General features: G+C 44.4%; 1 protein-coding gene across 6 annotated transcripts in view; it reads right to left on the bottom strand.

The window, feature by feature from the left end:
- HHAT (hedgehog acyltransferase) overlaps positions 1 to 18,893 on the bottom strand; it is a 328,768-nt gene that overhangs the window by 249,102 nt on the left and 60,773 nt on the right. For 4 of the 6 annotated variants that reach the window (XR_015766435.1, XM_088016786.1, XM_088016784.1 and 1 more), the window contains exons 5-7: positions 14,966 to 15,160; positions 11,764 to 11,979; positions 3,329 to 3,500 (exon numbers count right to left, since the gene is read on the bottom strand). Coding sequence is in view for 5 of the 6 variants with exons in the window: in XM_088016786.1 (XP_087872912.1) it covers positions 3,329 to 3,500; positions 11,764 to 11,979; positions 14,966 to 15,160 (583 nt within the window). In the remaining variant the exon portion in view is untranslated. The remainder of the gene's footprint in view (positions 1 to 3,328; positions 3,501 to 11,763; positions 11,980 to 14,965; positions 15,161 to 18,893) is intronic. The other 2 variants (XM_088016787.1, XM_028125835.2) reach the window with 2 other exon arrangements.

The raw sequence follows: 18,893 nt of genomic DNA, 5'->3' as shown, positions 1-18,893 counted from the left end.
CCATGCTCAGAGATTCAATATTGTCAAGTTATCAGGTCTTCCCTAATTGATCTATAGATTCAATGCAACCCAAATCAAAATCCTAGCAAGTTATTTTGTGGATATCAATAAACTGATTCTAAAGTTTATATGGAGAGGTAAAAGACCCAGAATAATGAACACAATTTTGAAGGAGAAAAGTAAAGTCAGAGGACTGACTCTCTCTGACTTAAAGACTTACTGTAAAGCTACAGTAATCAAGACAGGGTGACACTGTGAAATAAACAAAAAGATCAATAGAACAGAGTAGAGTGCCCAGAAATAGACCCCCATCAATAGAGTCGATTAATTTTTGACAAAGGAGCAAAGGCAATACAATGTGAGCAAAGATAGTCTCAATAAATGGTGCTGGAACAACTGGACATCCACAGGCCAAAAAAAAAAAAAAAAAATGAATCTAGACACAGACTTTTCATCCTCCACAAAAGTTAACTGAAAATGGAGTATAGATCTAACTGTAAAGTGCAACACTTTATTATAAAACTCCTGGAAGACAACATAGGAGAAAATCTAGATGACCCTGGATGTGGCAATGACTTTTTAGATACAACACCAAAGGCGTAATCCATGATGGAAGGAATTGATAAGCTGGACTTGCTTATCAATTTTTTAACTTTTGTTCTGTGAAAGACACTGTCAATAAAATGAGAAGATAAGCCACAGACTAGGAGAAAATATTTGCAAAAGATATATCTGATAAAGTCCTGTTATCTAAAATACACAAAGAACCATTAAAACTCAATAATAAAAAAAATGAAAAATCCAACTTAAAAATGGGCAAAAGACCTGAACAGACACCATGAAAAGATATATCGATGGCAAATAATATGAAAAGATGCTCCACATTGAATGTCACTGGAGAATTGCAAATTACAACAATGAGATACTACTAGAGTAGCCAAAAATCCAACACAGTGACAACACCAAATGCTGACAAGAATGTGGAGCAATAGGAACTCATTCATTACTGGTGGGAAAGCAAAATGATACAGCCACTTTGGAAAACTGTGGGGCAGTTTCTTACAAAAATAAACATACTGTTACCATCCAATCCAACAATTGCACTCTTTGATATCTATTCAAAGGAGTTTAAAACTCATATCCACACAAAAACCTGCACACAGATGTTTGTAGCATCTTTACTCATAATTGTAAAACCTAGAAGCAACCAAGATGTCTTTCACTGGGCAAACTGTGGTACATTCTAGACAATGGATTATTCAGCACTAAAAATAAATGAGCTATTAAGCCATGAAAAGACTTGGAGGAACCTTAAATGCATAATAGTATTAAGTGAAGGATGTCAATCTGGAAAAGTTACATATTGCATGATTCTAATTATATGACATTCTGGGAAAAGCAGAACTATGGAGATGGTAAAAATATCAGTGGTTGCCAGGGGTGAGAGAAGAGGGAGGGATAAACAGGGAGAGCACTGAAGAATTTCAGGGCTATGAAACTACTCTGCGACATTATAATGGTGGATACATGTCATTATACATCTGTCAAAACCTACCCACTGTACAACAAACACCAAGAGGAAATCCTAATGCAAATCACGGACTTCAGGTGACAATGAAGGGTTGACGTAGGTTCATCAGTTACGACAAATGCACCGCCCTAGTGGGGATGTTGCTAGTGGGGGTGGCTATGCATGCGTGAGGGTCAGGAAGTATGTAGGAATCTCTGCACTTTCCTCTCCATTCCTCTGTAAACCCAGAACTGCTCTAAAAATAAAGTCTATTTTTTTTAAGTTAAAAAAATGGGAATGACAAAACCAAAACTCAGGAGAGGGTGATAAAAGGTGATGGGTTGCCGATATAAACAAAGGGCTTCTAGGATTCTGGTTAATTCTTAAGCTGAATGACAGATCCCCAAATGGATGACTGATGACTTTTCTGAGTCAGTGGATGTACGCGACCCACCCCCCAACCCCCCCCACCCCCGTGCTGACCTTAGAAGATAACAGCTTTTCCATATTGTTTGAACTCCATTTTGAGTGGTGCTTTCTGTTTTTCACAGTTAAAATCACTCAAACTGATAGTCTCTTAATTTGGATGCAGCAGAACTGGGATCTGATTTAGCATGTCATCATTTCCTCCTATTCTGTTTGTCTAAACATATCATTAAAACCCTGTCTTAGTTACCCCCCAACTATAAAAAAGACTTGTTTGGGAAAAAAAGAGGCTGTAATTAAAACAACTCAGTATTTTTCCAATCCTAAAAGGTATCTTCCTTGAAAACATTCTGATTAAGCATGTGTGATACCAAGGACAACCAAGACTTTTTAAAAAATCTATAAATCACCAAACAGATAAGGAGTCAGGCTTGTACTCTTGCCCTCCATAGGGAACAGCTTAATCTGGCCGGAAGATCACACATTTCCCATTGGAGTTACAGGCTGGAGGTCAGACCACAGGCTGAATTCAGCTACCACAGGAGTTCTTAAAAGGAGAGCAAACAAGGAAACAAGGAGATTTTTGTTCAGAAAGGGGCATGGTCTCTGCTGTTTGGGCCAAAGAAATAAAGAGCAGTGGTTTCTCCACAGACAAGTCCTATACTTGAGACTGTGTCCTGCTTAGGAGAGGACTTCCATCCCACCTACTTGCAGATATAAAGAAATGCGCAGACCAGAAAGGGAGTGGGGCAACAGAGGGACTTACACAGGCACACACCCTTTATCCTCTCTACCAGACGGTATGAGCCAAGCCCTTCACCTGCACGCTTCCATTTAATCCTCAAGACAACCCTGCAAAAGCAAGTCTGCTCGTCTCACAGGACAAAGATGCAGAGAGGTTGAGTAAGCTGCCAGAGGCCGCCCACCAGGGGTTGGTGGAGCTGAGAGTCAAACCTATGTCTGTCCCACTCTAAAGCTCATATTCTTCTCCTTATTATCACATACAAGAACCACAAAGAATACCACAGAACAACTCAGCCTTAGGCTTCAAAGGCTGCCCCCTCCCCCCACCCACGTCTCTTGCCCTCTCCTGTCAAGTGTAGTGCTGGCCATACCATAAAGATGCAGACCCCGCTAAGCTCAGTAGGATTCCATTATGAAAAGGGATTCCTACATCCTCGCTTCCCAGACCACAAAGTCTGGCCCTCATAGCCACCATCCACCTCACACATGCATCATCTCGGCCACCAGAGGAACAAGGTTGGGAAAAAAACCAAAAACCAAAGGGGGGGGGGTTGCTCAAGGCAACTACACCCTGTCTGCCCCAGTCCAGCCTCAGTCTGAAGCTACTTCCTGCTGCTTGTTCTATTGACAGTAATTGCCACAAATTACCTAAGGTCCAACAAGAGACAGCCCTCAGGAGGGAGGCACTGCCATAGAGGGCGTGCATGTACATGAGGTGAACCATCAGCTCAGCCAACCACCAATAGCAGAGGAGGCGAGCCAGCCCCACGGCAAAGGCGGAAAGGTTGGACTTCAGCGAGCAGTCCTCTTGCCGCTGCATCTAAAGTAGAAACAAAAGAAGCCATTAGATTGTGCCTTCGTTTTTTAAATCTTCCAAAGAGTCCCCTATACAGTATTGCTAGTCAACTTCTCACAAACATTACTGCTCTATCTACCCAAAGAGGGTTGGATTACTTATTCATTATTCTTGGGTGAAAAAGTCATGCCCGAGCCTGGATGGGGTCAATGAGCTAGCCTCGTGCCAAGAACCAAGATGGGTTCTGCATCCCTTCACTGCAGCAACAGCCCTGCAAATACCCAGGGTGGAGGGCAGTGCCTGATGTATTCTCCCTCAGGACTTTGGGGTCTCTTTAGACTCAGGTGTCACCCTGCCTATCTTCATCCATCACCCACCCACATGGAAGGCTGGTAAAAGTAGGGCCAAGTCAGGAAGGGGCAGAGAACTAGTAAGAGAAAGGGAGAATGAGAGAGCCTGAGGACAAGGGAAAAATTCAACATGGGTGTGTCATCTTACCTGAAGTTGTTTTTGAAACAAGGCAGAATAAACACAAACAGAGACAGTATGTGGGACAAGTCTCCTGCTCAGCAGACAGTGCAGTGTGACAGTAAGGAACACGGACTTTGCAGTCAGAATCGGGATCAGATTCTAGCACAAACCACACAGCTGTGTGATCCTGAGCAGGTTACTTAATCTTTCTGAGGCTTGGTTCCCTCATACGTAAAGTGGAAAAAAAATATGGTCACGACTAAATACGATAACATGTATGAAGTACTAAGCACAGCACCTGGCATATAAGAAGCACTGGCTAATTGGTAGTTAGTATCTGGTAGGTTACATGCCTCCTACTGCACCTTCTTCACATTCTTCCCTCATGGCATCCCAGACTACCAGCTACAGGGCAGAATTAGGACACAGGTCAGAACCAAACACCAAAGGTGAGAGAAGGACCTTTGGATTATTCATGGACACAGACTACTGAGAGTTCACTCAACATGTATGGACAACACAGAACCAGTTTGATCACAGTAGCCGGATTCTGGGTCTTGCCTCACTGCCTGCTGTTTAGGGATGCACAATAGTTTAAAACACATAGATGCTGAAATGCATAAGCACATTATAAAATGTGTGTGAATTCAATTTCAGCTGTACACCACTAGACAAACACACAAACACAGGAGAGAGCGCGAGAGTGTTCTGGGTCCCACTCTGACAAGATTTTATTAGACCGAAGCCCACCTTGTAATGCAGAGGTGAAGCTAATGCATAAATGATGACGTTGAATCCGCAAACATTCGCTGGCAGAAGAAATGGACTTGATTTAGCTTTTGACGGTCTGGGCTCCAGACACTACCCAAAGAGGAAAGGTCCATTCCTAGGGCCTCTCGGGCTTCCCCGGCCTTGAACGTCAAAGGCACAGGGGGTCCTGCTGCAGCCAGAAGCAATAGGCACTACCCTCAGAGAGGAAGGGAGATCTGCATACCAGGGGAGTTATTTTTGTTCCATTTTGACCATACATTCTACCACTTTCTCAAACTGTCCTCTCAGCGCAAGACACCAGCTTCACAAATTCTGGCTGGCTCAGCGGCATCACGATAACCTGCACAAAGGGCTTTGCTCCCTTTTGCCATCTGCGTGGGTAGCTACACCAAGGAAAGCTCGTTGGCTTAATATTTTTTCTTGTAAATTGATCAAACTAACAGGAATTTCCTTTCTCCGTTCACTTTCCACAGTTGGTCTTAGGAAGATATTTTGCCCAGCCACAGCAACCTGCCTTGTTAGAAGCAACAGTCACTGCGGGGAGGGATCCACCAGGTCACATGGGAAGGGTTTTCCCGGAAGGAAGACTGGGCATATCAAGGCTTTGCAGACCCACACAGATCACAGCCAACTGCAATCGCAGCTGAACCACTTGACCCAATGCACATCCCTTTCCAGGCATAAACTGAGGGTGGTTTTCATTTGAATGCATTCCTTAAGTGTGCATGCTCTGCGAGAGCATACAGAATCTACAGCAGTGGACCTGTAGGCCAATGGATGGGTAAAGCCTCAAAACAGAGATGCCTACCTGCCCAATCATTCACGTCTGTTACTGAATTGAGAAGAAAAGGAAATAACCCAAATGTCCAGCAGTGGGAGGTTGGTCAAATGCATGAGTGCACCTCAATATTATGCAGCCATGAAAACTACTTTTTTCAATGTGTATAACTAATGAAAGACTGGAAAGATACACACCAAAATGGCAACAGTGATTGTATTCTTTTTGGTAAGATTTTTAGATTGCTTTTGACCATTGGTTATTTTTTTTATTTTATTTATTTATTTGAGAGAGAGAGAGAGCACATGAGAGGGGGGAGGGTCAGAGGGAGAAGCAGACTCCCTGCTGAGCAGGGAGCCCGATGCAGGACTCGATCCCGGGACTCCAGGATCATGACCTGAGCCGAAGGCAGCCGCTTAACCGACTGAGCCACCCAGGCGCCCCGACCATTGGTTCTTTTTATAATAAGGGGAAAGTAATGGAACTTCACGATATTGTGAAGAGTTGGGTCCCCTCTGTTAATGAGGCAAGGTCTTCCGCTTCTTCACCCTTCTAAAAGATATCTAGCTTCAGGGTCTCACCTGGGCAGCCTGGCATCCTCTACGGGCAAATACTCCACTCGCTCTCCTACAATAGACCCATCTTTATTTCTCCTCCACTTCCCACCTCAGTGGTTGACTTTCTTACCTATACACTGAGGTCCCCTTTGTTCCTTCTTTTCCAGCTCTCTAAAGCAAATTCACTTTGACCTCACTGCCATCAGCATATGAGGGAACAATTATGAACATAGTGTCCATTGGTCTGCGGAGACCGGAGGAGTTCACACCAAGGCCATCGGCTAGGCTGAGACATGAAGAGGCACCCAAACCATTCCAGACCACAGGTGGGCCTTTCTTGGTGCCACACCCTTGGAGGGAAGCAAGTCCCCACCTGAATGTGATAATGGCCTCAAAAGCAGTGTGGACAGAACACAATCTTCATACCACAGAATGTCTCCAGTTTCTAAATAAGCAACTCTGCACGTGGCCTGTAGGCCCCTGAGCGTAAGCCCACCCCAAGCTCCGGTCTCCTGAAGACCAGACCTGTACCTGAGGCCGCAGAGCATCCCTGGGGATGCAGCCCCAGCCCTGGGAGCAGAGAAGCAGCTGGATGGGAGGGGAGCCCCACCAGGCAATCAGGAAACACATCTACCCAATCACCTCTTAGCTCCGGGCAATTGCCGTTCAAGTTCAGTTCAGAGGCCTGCCTGAGCTTCCCCAAACAATGTGCAGTCTAAAATGACACAAATATCTGTAAATAAGGAGAAACATGAGGTACATTTTGTGGCTGATTGGCTCCCCAATAATGGCTTATCTACTCTCCCCAGGACAAAACTTCTCTACCCGGGTTAATAAGGTATAATTATGTGTCACCACTGGACCAGAAGGGCTGGACTTTTCTCTGCAATGCCCTCTTTTTGATGCTGGATGCCACCTCATTCAGAGTAACATAATTGTCTTCCTTAATCATACAAGTGAATACAGGAGAAGAAAAATAATCCAGGTTTTTTTTTTATTCTATTTGCTTGTACTTAAAAAAATGGTTATTCATCTTTCTTAAGAGTCATATGATTACAGTCCATTTATACCTTCAATCTAGTTGACTCCCTTTTATTTAAAAAATTCAGCATTTGTCCCTTGTCAACCCAGCAGGAATAAAAGATATGCCATACACAGCTCACCTAATGAGCAGGGCTGTTCTCTTGTCTGCATGCAAGCATTTCATTTAAGATATCTCAAACCTCGGGGAGTGCCAACCTTCAGACCACTGGAAACTACCATCAATGGGAATTTTTAGTTAAGACTCCACTAAAAAATACACATTAACTCATCTGCAAAGTGCATTTTAAAACACACTATATTTCAAAACCTCATTTCATGCAAATTGCATAAAAAGGAATATCGAAACCTTTCAAAGATAGTCTGACGATTAAAGATGACAGTTCTCAAAGATGAAAGGTTCTTTCCCTTCACACACTAACAATACGGATGTTTAAGAGCACCAAACAAAAGCCTTCCCTGGAACCAGGGTTCGACTGTGCTGACTCTGCTCCCACCTCTACACTGGGTCAAGAGCACTGTAGCCAGGAGTCTTATCCTTTGTGATGGAGGAGCATCTCTGCAACTCATGGTCACAGACCCTACCTACTCCCAACAAAGCCTTCTGTAATGAGCCCCCCTCCTCCTCCCCAGGCATCCGACCACGGCCAGTGGGAATCCCCCCAGCTCTGCCACAACAGCAAGTGGCACCCACAGCTGCTGCAGCTGCTGCAGGACTGGGACCTGCTCCAGCCAGCTTGAGCCTCCAGACCCAGAGGTCCGCCAGGCCACACTGCATCCTCTAACTCCAATTGGGCAGACAGCCCCACATGTGTATTCCTTCCACCCTGATGTGCATTCTATTAGACTCTCTTTGCCTCTGTGTTACCATCTGTAAAGTGGTGGTAACAAGAGTATCTCTCTTCTCCAGTGACTGTGAGGATGAAGGAGTTAGCACATGCCAAGTCTGGCTCGGAGCAGGCGCTCGGTTGGTGTTATGTATTACAGTCTGTATTATTCCAGGTGGTCTCTAGAGCCAGAGCCCGCCCCAAACCCGGAGTGGCACATCTGGAACACTGCCTGCCCAGCTCTTACCCACCCTAGCCACTCCAGGGCTGGGCCCACCCTGGCACCAGCAGCAACCACCTGTGTCTCTCTCCTGAAGAGACAGAATCAACACACTGGTCCCTTCTGAGGCCAAGAATGGCCACTGCCCAGGATCCCCTGCTGCTGTGCCCACCTACGAGATGGGACAGCCCGGGCCTTGGTTCTGGCCTAAACCTATGTTAGTTCCCAACCTCGGGAGCTTCCTGGGGTAAAATCTGAAACTGGCCCCTCTACGTGGAGGGCAGGGAGAGAACGAAGAGGAAGAGCACTCCAGATTGGTAGGTGGCAGGTGTGATGAGCAGAGGAACTTACATACAACGCTGGTCTTGAGTGGCTTCAAGATCTCCACCCCCGCCTACCAAATCTTGTAAGTTTATGTAGAGGCCTTAACCAGGTCCAGAGATCACATATTCAGTCCAGAGGGTCTCAACGACACCTTACTCTCTCAAGGCTGTGCCCTTGAAATAGCTCCTGGTGGGGAATGGCAGGCAGAATGTACATTCTAAGGACAGGGGAAGGCGTGAGGAGCCTCCGATTGCCTGGGCTCAGCTTGTGGGGCAACCAGCAGTCACAGCCTCTCCATGACCTCCTCCAACAACTTCCCCCGGAATTGCCACCTGCTTCCGGCAAACAACAACAGTAATGTTAACGCTTCACAGCATTTACATGTGAAGCCATGTTCCCTATACGAAATCAATTAATTCTTACAACAGTCCTAAGAGGGAGGTACTATTATCCTTCCCATTTCACTGATAAGGGAACAGGAGTCACAAATAAAGTAAGTAATTCACCAAATGCTCTCAAGCCGGAGCTAAGCAGGAATTCAAACCCTGTGACAATGACAATAGAGTTGGGCTCCAGGGTCTTTGCTCTTAGCCACTATGCAAGCTGTTTGAGCACTGGCTCATCCACTGGGGGTAGGAGCATAGCCCTCAGTAAGGAAAAGCCCCCTGGTCCTACCACACTCTGCCTCACCGTCCTCTCCCACACCAGACCCCACTGCACAATTCAACCTGCTCAGAGTAAGATGTGGTGGCCCCAGGCTCCAAGCTAAGTGAATAAATAATCCTCATGTGTAAGTGTCTCTGCTGATTAAACCTGCCCCCCAGCCACCCCATCCTCTGGCATCACCCCTTGCTCAGTATCTGAGTTCCACAGACCATGGGAAAAAAATAAACGGGGCACATGTTCCTGAAACTCCAAATGCCATCTGAGATGGCCTTCAAGTTAAGGCGCTGTGGCCTTTTAACAGGCAAATTTTTACCTGCTCATGATCAGTGTGCAAATTTCACATGCCTTACTTCACAGAGGACACCTCTTCTACGCTTCCCTCATCTTGTGTATGCAATTTACATACTAAAAAAAAATTGGGTGAAAGATACATTCTCCCCAAGGTGCGCCTAATATCGGCATTTTATCAACAAGAGTCTGCCCTTCTGGTTGGTTTCTTCAGTGGGGCTCTGCTGCCCCCTGGTGGCAGAGCCTCATTCTCTGGCTCTCATTGACCGGACAACCTAAGAACCATGAATTTCAGTATTACCATTTCATGTTACATTTATTCATTCACTTACACACTCATTCAGAGCAAACATTGCTTATAAGTTCTCCCAGCTGGCTTTCTTCCCCCTTCTAGCAACCTCTTCCTTCGTGGCCTCCCTGAAGGAATTCTTTCACTCCTGGCTTAGCTTCCTAGCTAACTTTAAGACCCATTTTTCTCAAAGGGGGTCAGTGCCCCATAAGACTTTCTGTAACTGCAGAAACCTCATGGCTGCCTTTATTTGCACAGCAGCTTACTAAACATTTTGCCTTTTCTAGACTGACTTTCCTATGAATCTTCCCAGACCACAGAAAAAGGTTCCAATTTGCCTTCTGCATTCTCTGCTTTTAGCAAGTGCTCCCATTTTGAAAGGAGTGAAAAAGAGAGGGGTAAGACAGAGATGCAACCAGAGTCTCCATACCTGAGTCCCTATAGGAAGAAACCTGGTCATCCCCAGCCTCCAGCCCCCAAATCTGCCAAAGAACTCAGGACAGTAGTTCTCAACCTCTAGCAGGCAGCAGAATCACCTGGAAGGCCTATTAAATCACATTGCTGGGCCCCACCCCAAAGTGTCTGAATCAGATCTGAGGTGGGGCCCAAGAATTTTCATTTCTAACAAGTTCCCAGATGATCCTTCTGTTGCTGGTCCAAAGACCACACTTTGAGAACCGCTGAGTTAGAAATCAGCTGCCATCACTAACCACCTGTCTTCTACACAATAATCTTAAAACATAATTTCCAAACATGAACTTCAGATTACTTCAGGACAGAAGAATGATCCTATGTAACCTAAACTGAGGTATGAGAAACCATATGCTAAACACATATCTGCCTAGAATATCAATTTCACTTGAAGATTTATGGAGGAAAAGTTAAATAATTTAACTGGCAATTTGAAAACTGCACATTGCTATAATGTGTATAATGAAATACACAAGTGTATGTGTATACACATTAACATAATGTATGGATAAATATACAATATAAACGTGTATAATGAAATACACTTTTGAGAACAATGAATAACTGCGTGGGCTTTTGAAGACAGAATATGGGATTTCTAAGAACGCTGCTAGTTTTCCAGGGGGCACCTTCCGTATTGCCCTTTGAAAATACGCAACGCTGCTCTTGGCCCTGAACTTTGAACTCATTCCAGGAGTGTGTATGTACATGTGTGTGCATGTGTGTACATGTGTGTGCTGTGCACAGGCGTGTGCTGTGTTCTATGTGTGCATAGGTTGTGCTGTGTGTGCACAGGTGTTGTTCTTCCCCACCTCCACCGAGGCTGTTTTATTTTGGTGGTAGGTGGTAGAACTGTCCCTCGAGAAACACAGGTTTTAGGTATTATCGATGACTAAACCTTGATTGACTTCCTAAACTTGTTCCATGAGGCTGGCTGTGGAATGAGAGCAAAAATTCTAAGTAGGAGGGGAAGGAAGGGAGGTGGGAATGACAAAGGCAGCTTGACAGAAGCTTCAGACAAGGCTGAAGGGAAGCCAGGTCCAGGGCAGAAACAGGCACGTGGACCCCAAAACACACCACTACCATCCAGCTCTCTCCAACTCTGCTCTGTTGTCTCATCTAGGTCACCCTGAACAATTCCCAGGCAATGACAGAGTTATTTCATAAGCAGTTTATGACAATAAAAGACAACATGGTGTTTGCCAACCAACAGCTTTACTTTTCCAAGTAATACCATCACAATCCAATTTTTTCTTTCCCTGGGACTTCTTGGCAGTGGATACCCATCCCTAAGTTCCTTGCTGTGCCCAGTTACTCATCCCGGTTGCCAGAGCCCACCAAAGAGTCGTGGGGGGCAGGGGCAGTTCCTTGAGCCAACAGGCACAAGAGACAGGTCGACCTTTATTTCAAATACTTATTCCCCCTAAGTATTTCATTTCTTATGTAGGAAGTTACAACAATCACATGTTTTCAATCTGTGGGAACCCCTGAATGCAAAGCCTCAGGAGTCTCCTGGATGGCCACGGCCAGTAAGGACAAAGGTTTAATCTCCAGAATACCAGGCCAGTCCCCAGTGGGCTCTACCTTTGCGATGAACTCCGGGAAGCTGAGGATGGGCCCATTGTGGAAGACGGGGTAATAGAAGACATAGGCCACCAGCCAGGGAAAGGAGTAGAAGCTGCTCCCGGTGGGCATCTCCTGCCAGCAGAACTCCAGGCTGAAGCTGGTGTAGTAGAGGCAGCGCACGGTCAGCGTGAACTTCAGCAAGTAGTACTCGTTTTCTGTCTGGTACCAGCCTCTCTGCAATGTCCCAAAAACAGAAGAGCCTTGAGTGTCAAGGAGGACACCATCCAGGCCCCTGGGAAGGAGACCGCTTCCGCAGGTAGAGTGGCTGTCCCATAAAGGGAACTGAGAACCAAGGGGCAACAGGTAAATCTCCCTGGTGATCAAACAAGTGGTTAATGTGCAGTGGGCGGTGGAGTGTCTCTACCACCACCCACCCACGAAGCATGAGGCCTGAGGCGCTATAATGAAAGTTCTCCTGGAGATGCATCTCTCAGATTCATCCAGACATGGATGTGCACTTTTTGGTGTGCACTTAAAAATATGGCTTCCAGGAATACACCAGTGGGTACTCTGATAGTTCCCCCAACAATTTGGAAGGCAAAAGAGAGGCTTGTAAATGTCACACGGGACTCCTGACTTCAACGTATTGTTCCTTTTGCTCTTCTGTTAAATTCATTTGGTTCCACTGTAGTTGAGGACTATTTGCCAAAGAAGCTTTAGAAACACAGTCAAGCAAAATAGTCCCTGCCCTCGATGTATCTGAATTCTGTATAGGAGATAGGTATGGAATATATAATTACAATGCAACATGAAAAAAGAAATAACACACATGTACTAAAAATCTTAACAGTACAAGGGGGAGTAAAATTATGGGTCATTCTATAATCTTTATTTTTCTATATTGTCCATAATACATATGGGGTATTGCTTTTTTAAGGAGAAGAACAATTTATGGGAAATCAAGAAAGAAAATTGGGACAAAGGAAGGAACAGTGAATGTGATGCATGGGGGTACTTTTAGGGCTTTCCACAGAAAAACTGAGCACTGAAGAGTTTCTGTTTTCTGTTTTTTGGTTTTTTTTTTAAGAGTTTCTATTCCATGCCCGGGATTTCAGCAGCCACCAAGAAAGGCCGAGAGAAATCCTTGTGCAAAAGCATGAAAACCAAAAGCAACTAATTTCTGGTCATCTGTTCCCACTGGGCAGCATTTTTCAAATCTCTAGTCTGCATAATAAATGGAATCCTTATTCACCACCAACATCCATAACTGATACTAACTATCCCCAAACAAATGATAATTACCACTGGAGTTTGTTTTGTACATTTGCCAGGTCCCCAAAAAGTTAGGTATGAATTCCTTTTTATTTGTATTGCAGATCTATTTTTAAGCGCATGTATTTAAATGATCACCTAGTTAATCACTGTGGGAAGTGTCTTTTGTCAAGATGGAGCTGTTACTCTGGAAAACAGTATGGAGGTTCCTCAAAAAGTTGAAAATAGAGCTACCATACGATCCAGCAATTGCACTACTGGGTATTTACCACAAAGATACCAATGTAGGGATCCGAAGGGGTACATGCACCCCAATGTTTATAGCAGCAATGTCCACAATAGCTAAACCATGGAAAGAGCCAAGATGTCCATCGACAGATGAATGGATAAAGAAGAGGTGGTATATATACACAATGGAATATTATGCAGCCATCAAAAGGAATGAGATCTTGCCATTTGCAATGACGTGGATGGAACTGGAGGGTGTTATGCTGAGTGAAATAAGTCAATCAGAGAAAGACATGTATCATATGACCTCACTGATATGAGGAATTCTTAATCTCAGGAAACAAACTGAGGGTTGCTGGAGTGGTGGGGGGTGGGAGGGAGGGGGTGGCTGGGTGATAGACATTGGGGAGGGTATGTGCTATGGGGAGCGCTGTGAATTGTGCAAGACTGTTGAATCACAGATCTGTACCTCTGAAACAAATAATGCAATATATGTTAAGAAAAAAGAAAAAGAAGAAGATAGCAGGAGGGGAAGAATGAAGGGGAGTAAATCAGAGGGGGAGACGAACCATGAGAGACGATGGACTCTGAAAAACAAACTGAGGGTTCTAGAGGGGAGGGGGTTGGGGGGATGGGTTAGCCTGGTGATGGGGATTAAAGAGGGCACATTCTGCGTGGAGCACTGGGTATTGTGCACAAACAATGAATCATGGAACACTACATCAAAAACTAATGATGTAATGTATGGTGATTAACATAACAATAATAAAAAAATTTTAAAGAAAAGAAAAAAAAAGATGGAGCTGTTACCCTACTTTCTTAAGTCTGGATTTTAACACATGTGCTTAGTGTTAGCCCCAATCTGTTGGTGAGAGTGAAGAAAAATTAAGATAGTATAACAGAAAAAATAATTGAATTTTCAAAAGGCTACAATTTTTACAAAATCACTTAACAGATATCATCTTATAAGAGCCTCAGAACAACTCCGTGAGGAAGTCAGAGCACCTATTACTTTCATTTTCGAAATGATGAAATTGAGACTCGGGTTAAATGACTGCCTCCAGTCTCAAGAGTAGGAAAGACAGTTACTAGAAAAGCAGGGGAACCAGGTCATCCACTGACTCATCTTTCCCTTCATGTTCTTTTCCACAACCTTGCCAAGTGCTGTCATTTGAACCAATGAATGAGTGAATGAACAAGAGAACAAAAATAAAGATACCACAGGAATTTCAGTTCCACAATGACTAAAGAAAGAATATCAAAACTTCCTAAGATTTTCTGGGCAAGGAAAACACCTGCCTTATCTGTCTCAGGGGCTATCATGGGCATTGGATGAGATAAGGAATGTGAAATTTTCCTATAAATTGTAGAGCACTCTACAGATGACTTTTTATTAAATGTACAGAAGACTAGTGCTTTCTTTTCCCATTGTTCCTTGCCCTCTGTTTCTCCAACATCTGGCACCACCCATGCCTACCAAACTGGGAGAAGAGGTACAAGGTCAACCCTGGGCAACCTTAGAGAGCTAAGACATAGTCAGATCCAAGACAAGACTGCAGAATGCATCACACAAGGATTCACATGTATCAACCGCACATGGCCACTAGGGGGACCCCCACCATGGTTCAATTGACTCTTGGCTGAAACATAAGGCATTTACCCAATGGAAGCACTGCCAAAGACAGCTTCTCCTTCCCAAGGGTTAAACGGCGACACTTACCTTAACTTCCTCCACATCTTGCAGCCTCAGTGTGGAGAGCAGGAGGAGAGAACAGAGCCATGTGAGGACCAGCGACTGGAACTGCGCTACACAGAAGGAGATGAGGGTGTGGAGAAAAATAATGGCCGTGCCGTGGGCCCCCAGCACACACCAGGAGGCCCATATTCCATAAGCCCCCAGGATCCAGGGTCTGTACTGCAGACAGGGAGGGATCCAGGGAGAGAGAGAAAGATGGAGGGGGCAGGGAGGAAAAGAGAAAAGAGTGAGCTCATGGGTATTTGCTTAAGGTTCTACATATAAGAGCAGAATGCTTAGTGATCCATTAACCAAACCATTCTCACCACCCTGGGGATTTAGTGCAACACAGACAAACGGGATTCAGAGGGACCTTCCCCATTAACCCCAGAACTCCATCAGATCCACCCAGAAGCAAGGAGTCACTTTCCTGCCTTCAGCCAAAGCCACCCAGACCACTGGATCCCCCCAACAAGATATTTAGCTGACTTTTCAGCAGACCCTATGGAAGCCAGAGAACAGTTGGGAAAAACTACTAATCTGGAACAATGGCCCCTACATACACTATCCTGCAGAAGTGAAGGTAAAAGAAAGTATTGGTGCACATTTCTCAGGAGTCTCCTTGAGACAACTGGGCCATTCAAACCACAAAGGGCTTTCTAAAGTCCAAACCAGAGATTTAAATGAAAATATCTCAGTATGTTACCAGCATACTGTTTACAAACAGTCAAACCAATGTCACAGAAAAAGCATATTTTACCTGCTTTATACAATATTGAGGCCTTTGCATAATCAATCCAATGGACACGTTCATTCCCATTTTAGGAGAATCAGAATATTATTCAAATTATCAAGTTTTGTAATTACTGGCATTGAGCAACTAAATAAATAAACATACCTTTGCTTTTACGATATATTCTTGGTCATATCTGGATGGTAAATCTTTACTTAAAAACCACAATAATGTTTTAACATTGTTTGAGAGGCAACATATTATAGTGGTTTAATTACTCAAGCTTTGAAGTCCAACTGCCTAAAATAAATGCTGGTGTCCCCATTAACTAGCTGTGTGGCCCCAGGCAAGTGACTTAACCACTCTGTGCCTCAGTTTTTTCATACGTAAAATTAGGATAACAGTATCTATTTCATGCACTTGCTATGAGGATTGTTAATGCACAGTAAATGCTTACAACAGTATCTGCATACATAGTAAGGACACTACAAATACTCATTATTATTCCTATAGGGGAATATGATGAGTCTTTTTGGTGTGCACTTAAAAATGTGGTTTCCAGGAATATACCAAGTTGAAAAGTGGGGAATGCTTGAATTTAGGTCTTCTTGTGAAAACAAGAACAAATCTTTAAGGCAAAGACAGATGTGGACCATGAACTGTAAATCCCATTTTTAGATGCTAACTCTTCCAAAATATTGTCGAAGTACAATCCTTTCCCAAACCTACACTCCAGCCCAAGAGAGGGCATTTTAAATGAGTGACTAGGTCAGCCAGTTTTAAGTTCCAAGAAAATCAGAGAGATCTGCAGTTCAGTTTTACTATTTTTCCATCCTACTGCCCACAGAAAACAGTCCCATAAATTTGCTTCAAACTTTCCCCCAAACACTCACCTCTGGCCAGAGTCCAATTATAAGAAACAAGGTTGCCAAAGACCATTTTAAGAGCTGGTTTTAACAAATGAAAGAAAAAAAAAAGGTTTTTCCAACACGATCTACAGGATTTACCACCAGGGATCCTTTTCCATGGGCTACACACATACACGCAGCCACATTTTTATTAAGCACGATTTGATCTATGTGGAAGAAGCCTTGTTCGGCTTTCATTTGGGAACTTAACCACAGACTAAGGGGCTTCAATTTGGAAAAAGCTGAACGAGATTCTCTGATGAATTTAACTGTGCTCACCAAAGCTACCGTCCAGGCACACAACTCTGCCCCAAATTCTCATTCCCCACCGTCTTCCTCCTGCCCAACAGGACAGACAGACAAACATGTAGTACTACCATTCCAAGACGGCACAGAAAAGGCTCTAATGTCACCTTCACGTTCTCCAGTATCCCACATATCACACACTCCTTCTCCCCAGGGGGGAGAGGCAGCTCTACCACACACTTCCATGGCAGACAGGTGATGTAAAGGAAAAGATATAAAATAGGCAAAAATCATCTATTTAAAAAAATTGTTATAGGGGCGCCTGGGTGGCTCAGTCATTAAGCGTCTGCCTTCAGCTCAGGTCATGATCCCAGGGTCCTGGGATCGAGCCCCGCATCGGGCTCCCTACTCTGCGGGGAGCCTGCTTCTTCCTCTCCCACTCCCCCTGCTTGTGTTCCTTCTCTCTCTGTGTCTCTGTCGAATAAATAAAATCTTAAAAAAAAAAAACTGTTATATAAATTAGAACCCCACTAAACTCCTGACAGCGAGATCAGCCAACCGTGCCTTGTCCTCTGGTATCAGAGAAGGATAGTCCCCACTATCGATACAGCCCTTAGGACACAGCTCCTGCAGCCCCTATCCGTCCACACACGTCTGGAACTGGCAGAATCAGCTGGAAATTGAAGAGCAACACTGCCCACCAGCAAGTAACATCACGGATGGTCCGCTTCTCTGGGGGGGGAGGGGGGCTTTTCCCAAGTAGCATTACGGATGGTCCGCTTCTCTGAGGGGGGGGAGGGGGGCTTTTCCCAAGTAGCATCATGGATGGTCCGCTTCTCTGAGGGGGGGGAGGGCTTTTCCCAAGTAGCATCACGGATGGTCCACTTCTCTGGGGGGGGGAGGGGGGCTTTTCCCAAGTAGCATCATGGATGGTCCGCTTCTCTGGGGCGGGGGGGGGGGGTCTTTTCCCAAGTGTTTCAAAGACCATTTTCATAGGCAAAGGCCTAACACAGCCCTGTTCCACCTATTTCTACTCCAAAAGTGTTTATATATTTTTCAAACTTCTGTCTACCTCTTAAGTGAAAATACTTAAGAATCAGGTATTAAGCCTCTGACATCAAATATGCCAGGAACTATTTAACTTTTCAAAAATAAAATGTGTTATAGGGCACCTGGGTGGCTCAGTTGGTTGAGCATCCGATTCTTGGTTTTGGCTCAGGTCGTGATCTCACAGTTGTGGGATCGAGCCCTGCATCAGGCTCTGTGCTCGGCGTGGAATCTGCTTCAGATTCTCTCTCTCTCTCCCTCCCACTCACTCCCTCTCTAAAATAAGTACATAAAATCTTTTAAAAAGTAAATAAAATAAAATGTGTTATGTTTTATTCCAAAATAGTACCTCTGATTCCTCACTAGAAGGACAAGACTCTCCTCACCCCTTGAGTTCTCAGGGCAATCTGGGCAGATAAACAGTTTTGATCACACACATAATCCATGTCAAGCTCAAGTTTTAAAAATTCGTTTAAGTGATGATTAGGACTGGGAATTATTGGTCACTTGAAAAGAAGGCACAAAGAATCATGTTGATCAAGTGCACAAATAAAACATGAGCTCAATTTAATGCTAGGCTGTGCTGTTTCTAATTTAGAAATTCAAATTCTAATTTGATAAGTGTTTTGGAGATTTTTGAGATAGTTATAGATGCACACGCAGTTATAAGAAATAACATACAGGGATCCCCATGCACACTTTATACAGTTTCTTCCAATGGTAATATTTTACAAAACCACAGTACATCACAACCAGGATATTGGCATTGCTACAATCTAGCACACTTATCCACCTTTCTCCAGTTTTGCTTATACTCCTTTTTGTGTCTGTGTGTGTGTTTGTGTCCGTGTGTGTGTATTTGTGTCCATGTGTGTCTGTGTGTGCACTCACGCGTGTGTTTAGTTCTATACAACTGTATCACATGTACAGGCTCAGGACGCACCACAGTAAAGACCATGAACAGCTCCAACGCCATAAG

This window comes from Eumetopias jubatus, unplaced genomic scaffold (assembly GCF_037043125.1).
Source record: "Eumetopias jubatus isolate StellerSeaLion01/CBP00866 unplaced genomic scaffold, mEumJub1_p1.0 scaffold_12, whole genome shotgun sequence".
In the NCBI taxonomy this organism is placed as follows: domain Eukaryota; kingdom Metazoa; phylum Chordata; class Mammalia; order Carnivora; family Otariidae; genus Eumetopias; species Eumetopias jubatus.
Note: the sequence above shows the minus strand (reverse complement) of the source record. Positions and strands in the feature narration are given on the sequence as shown.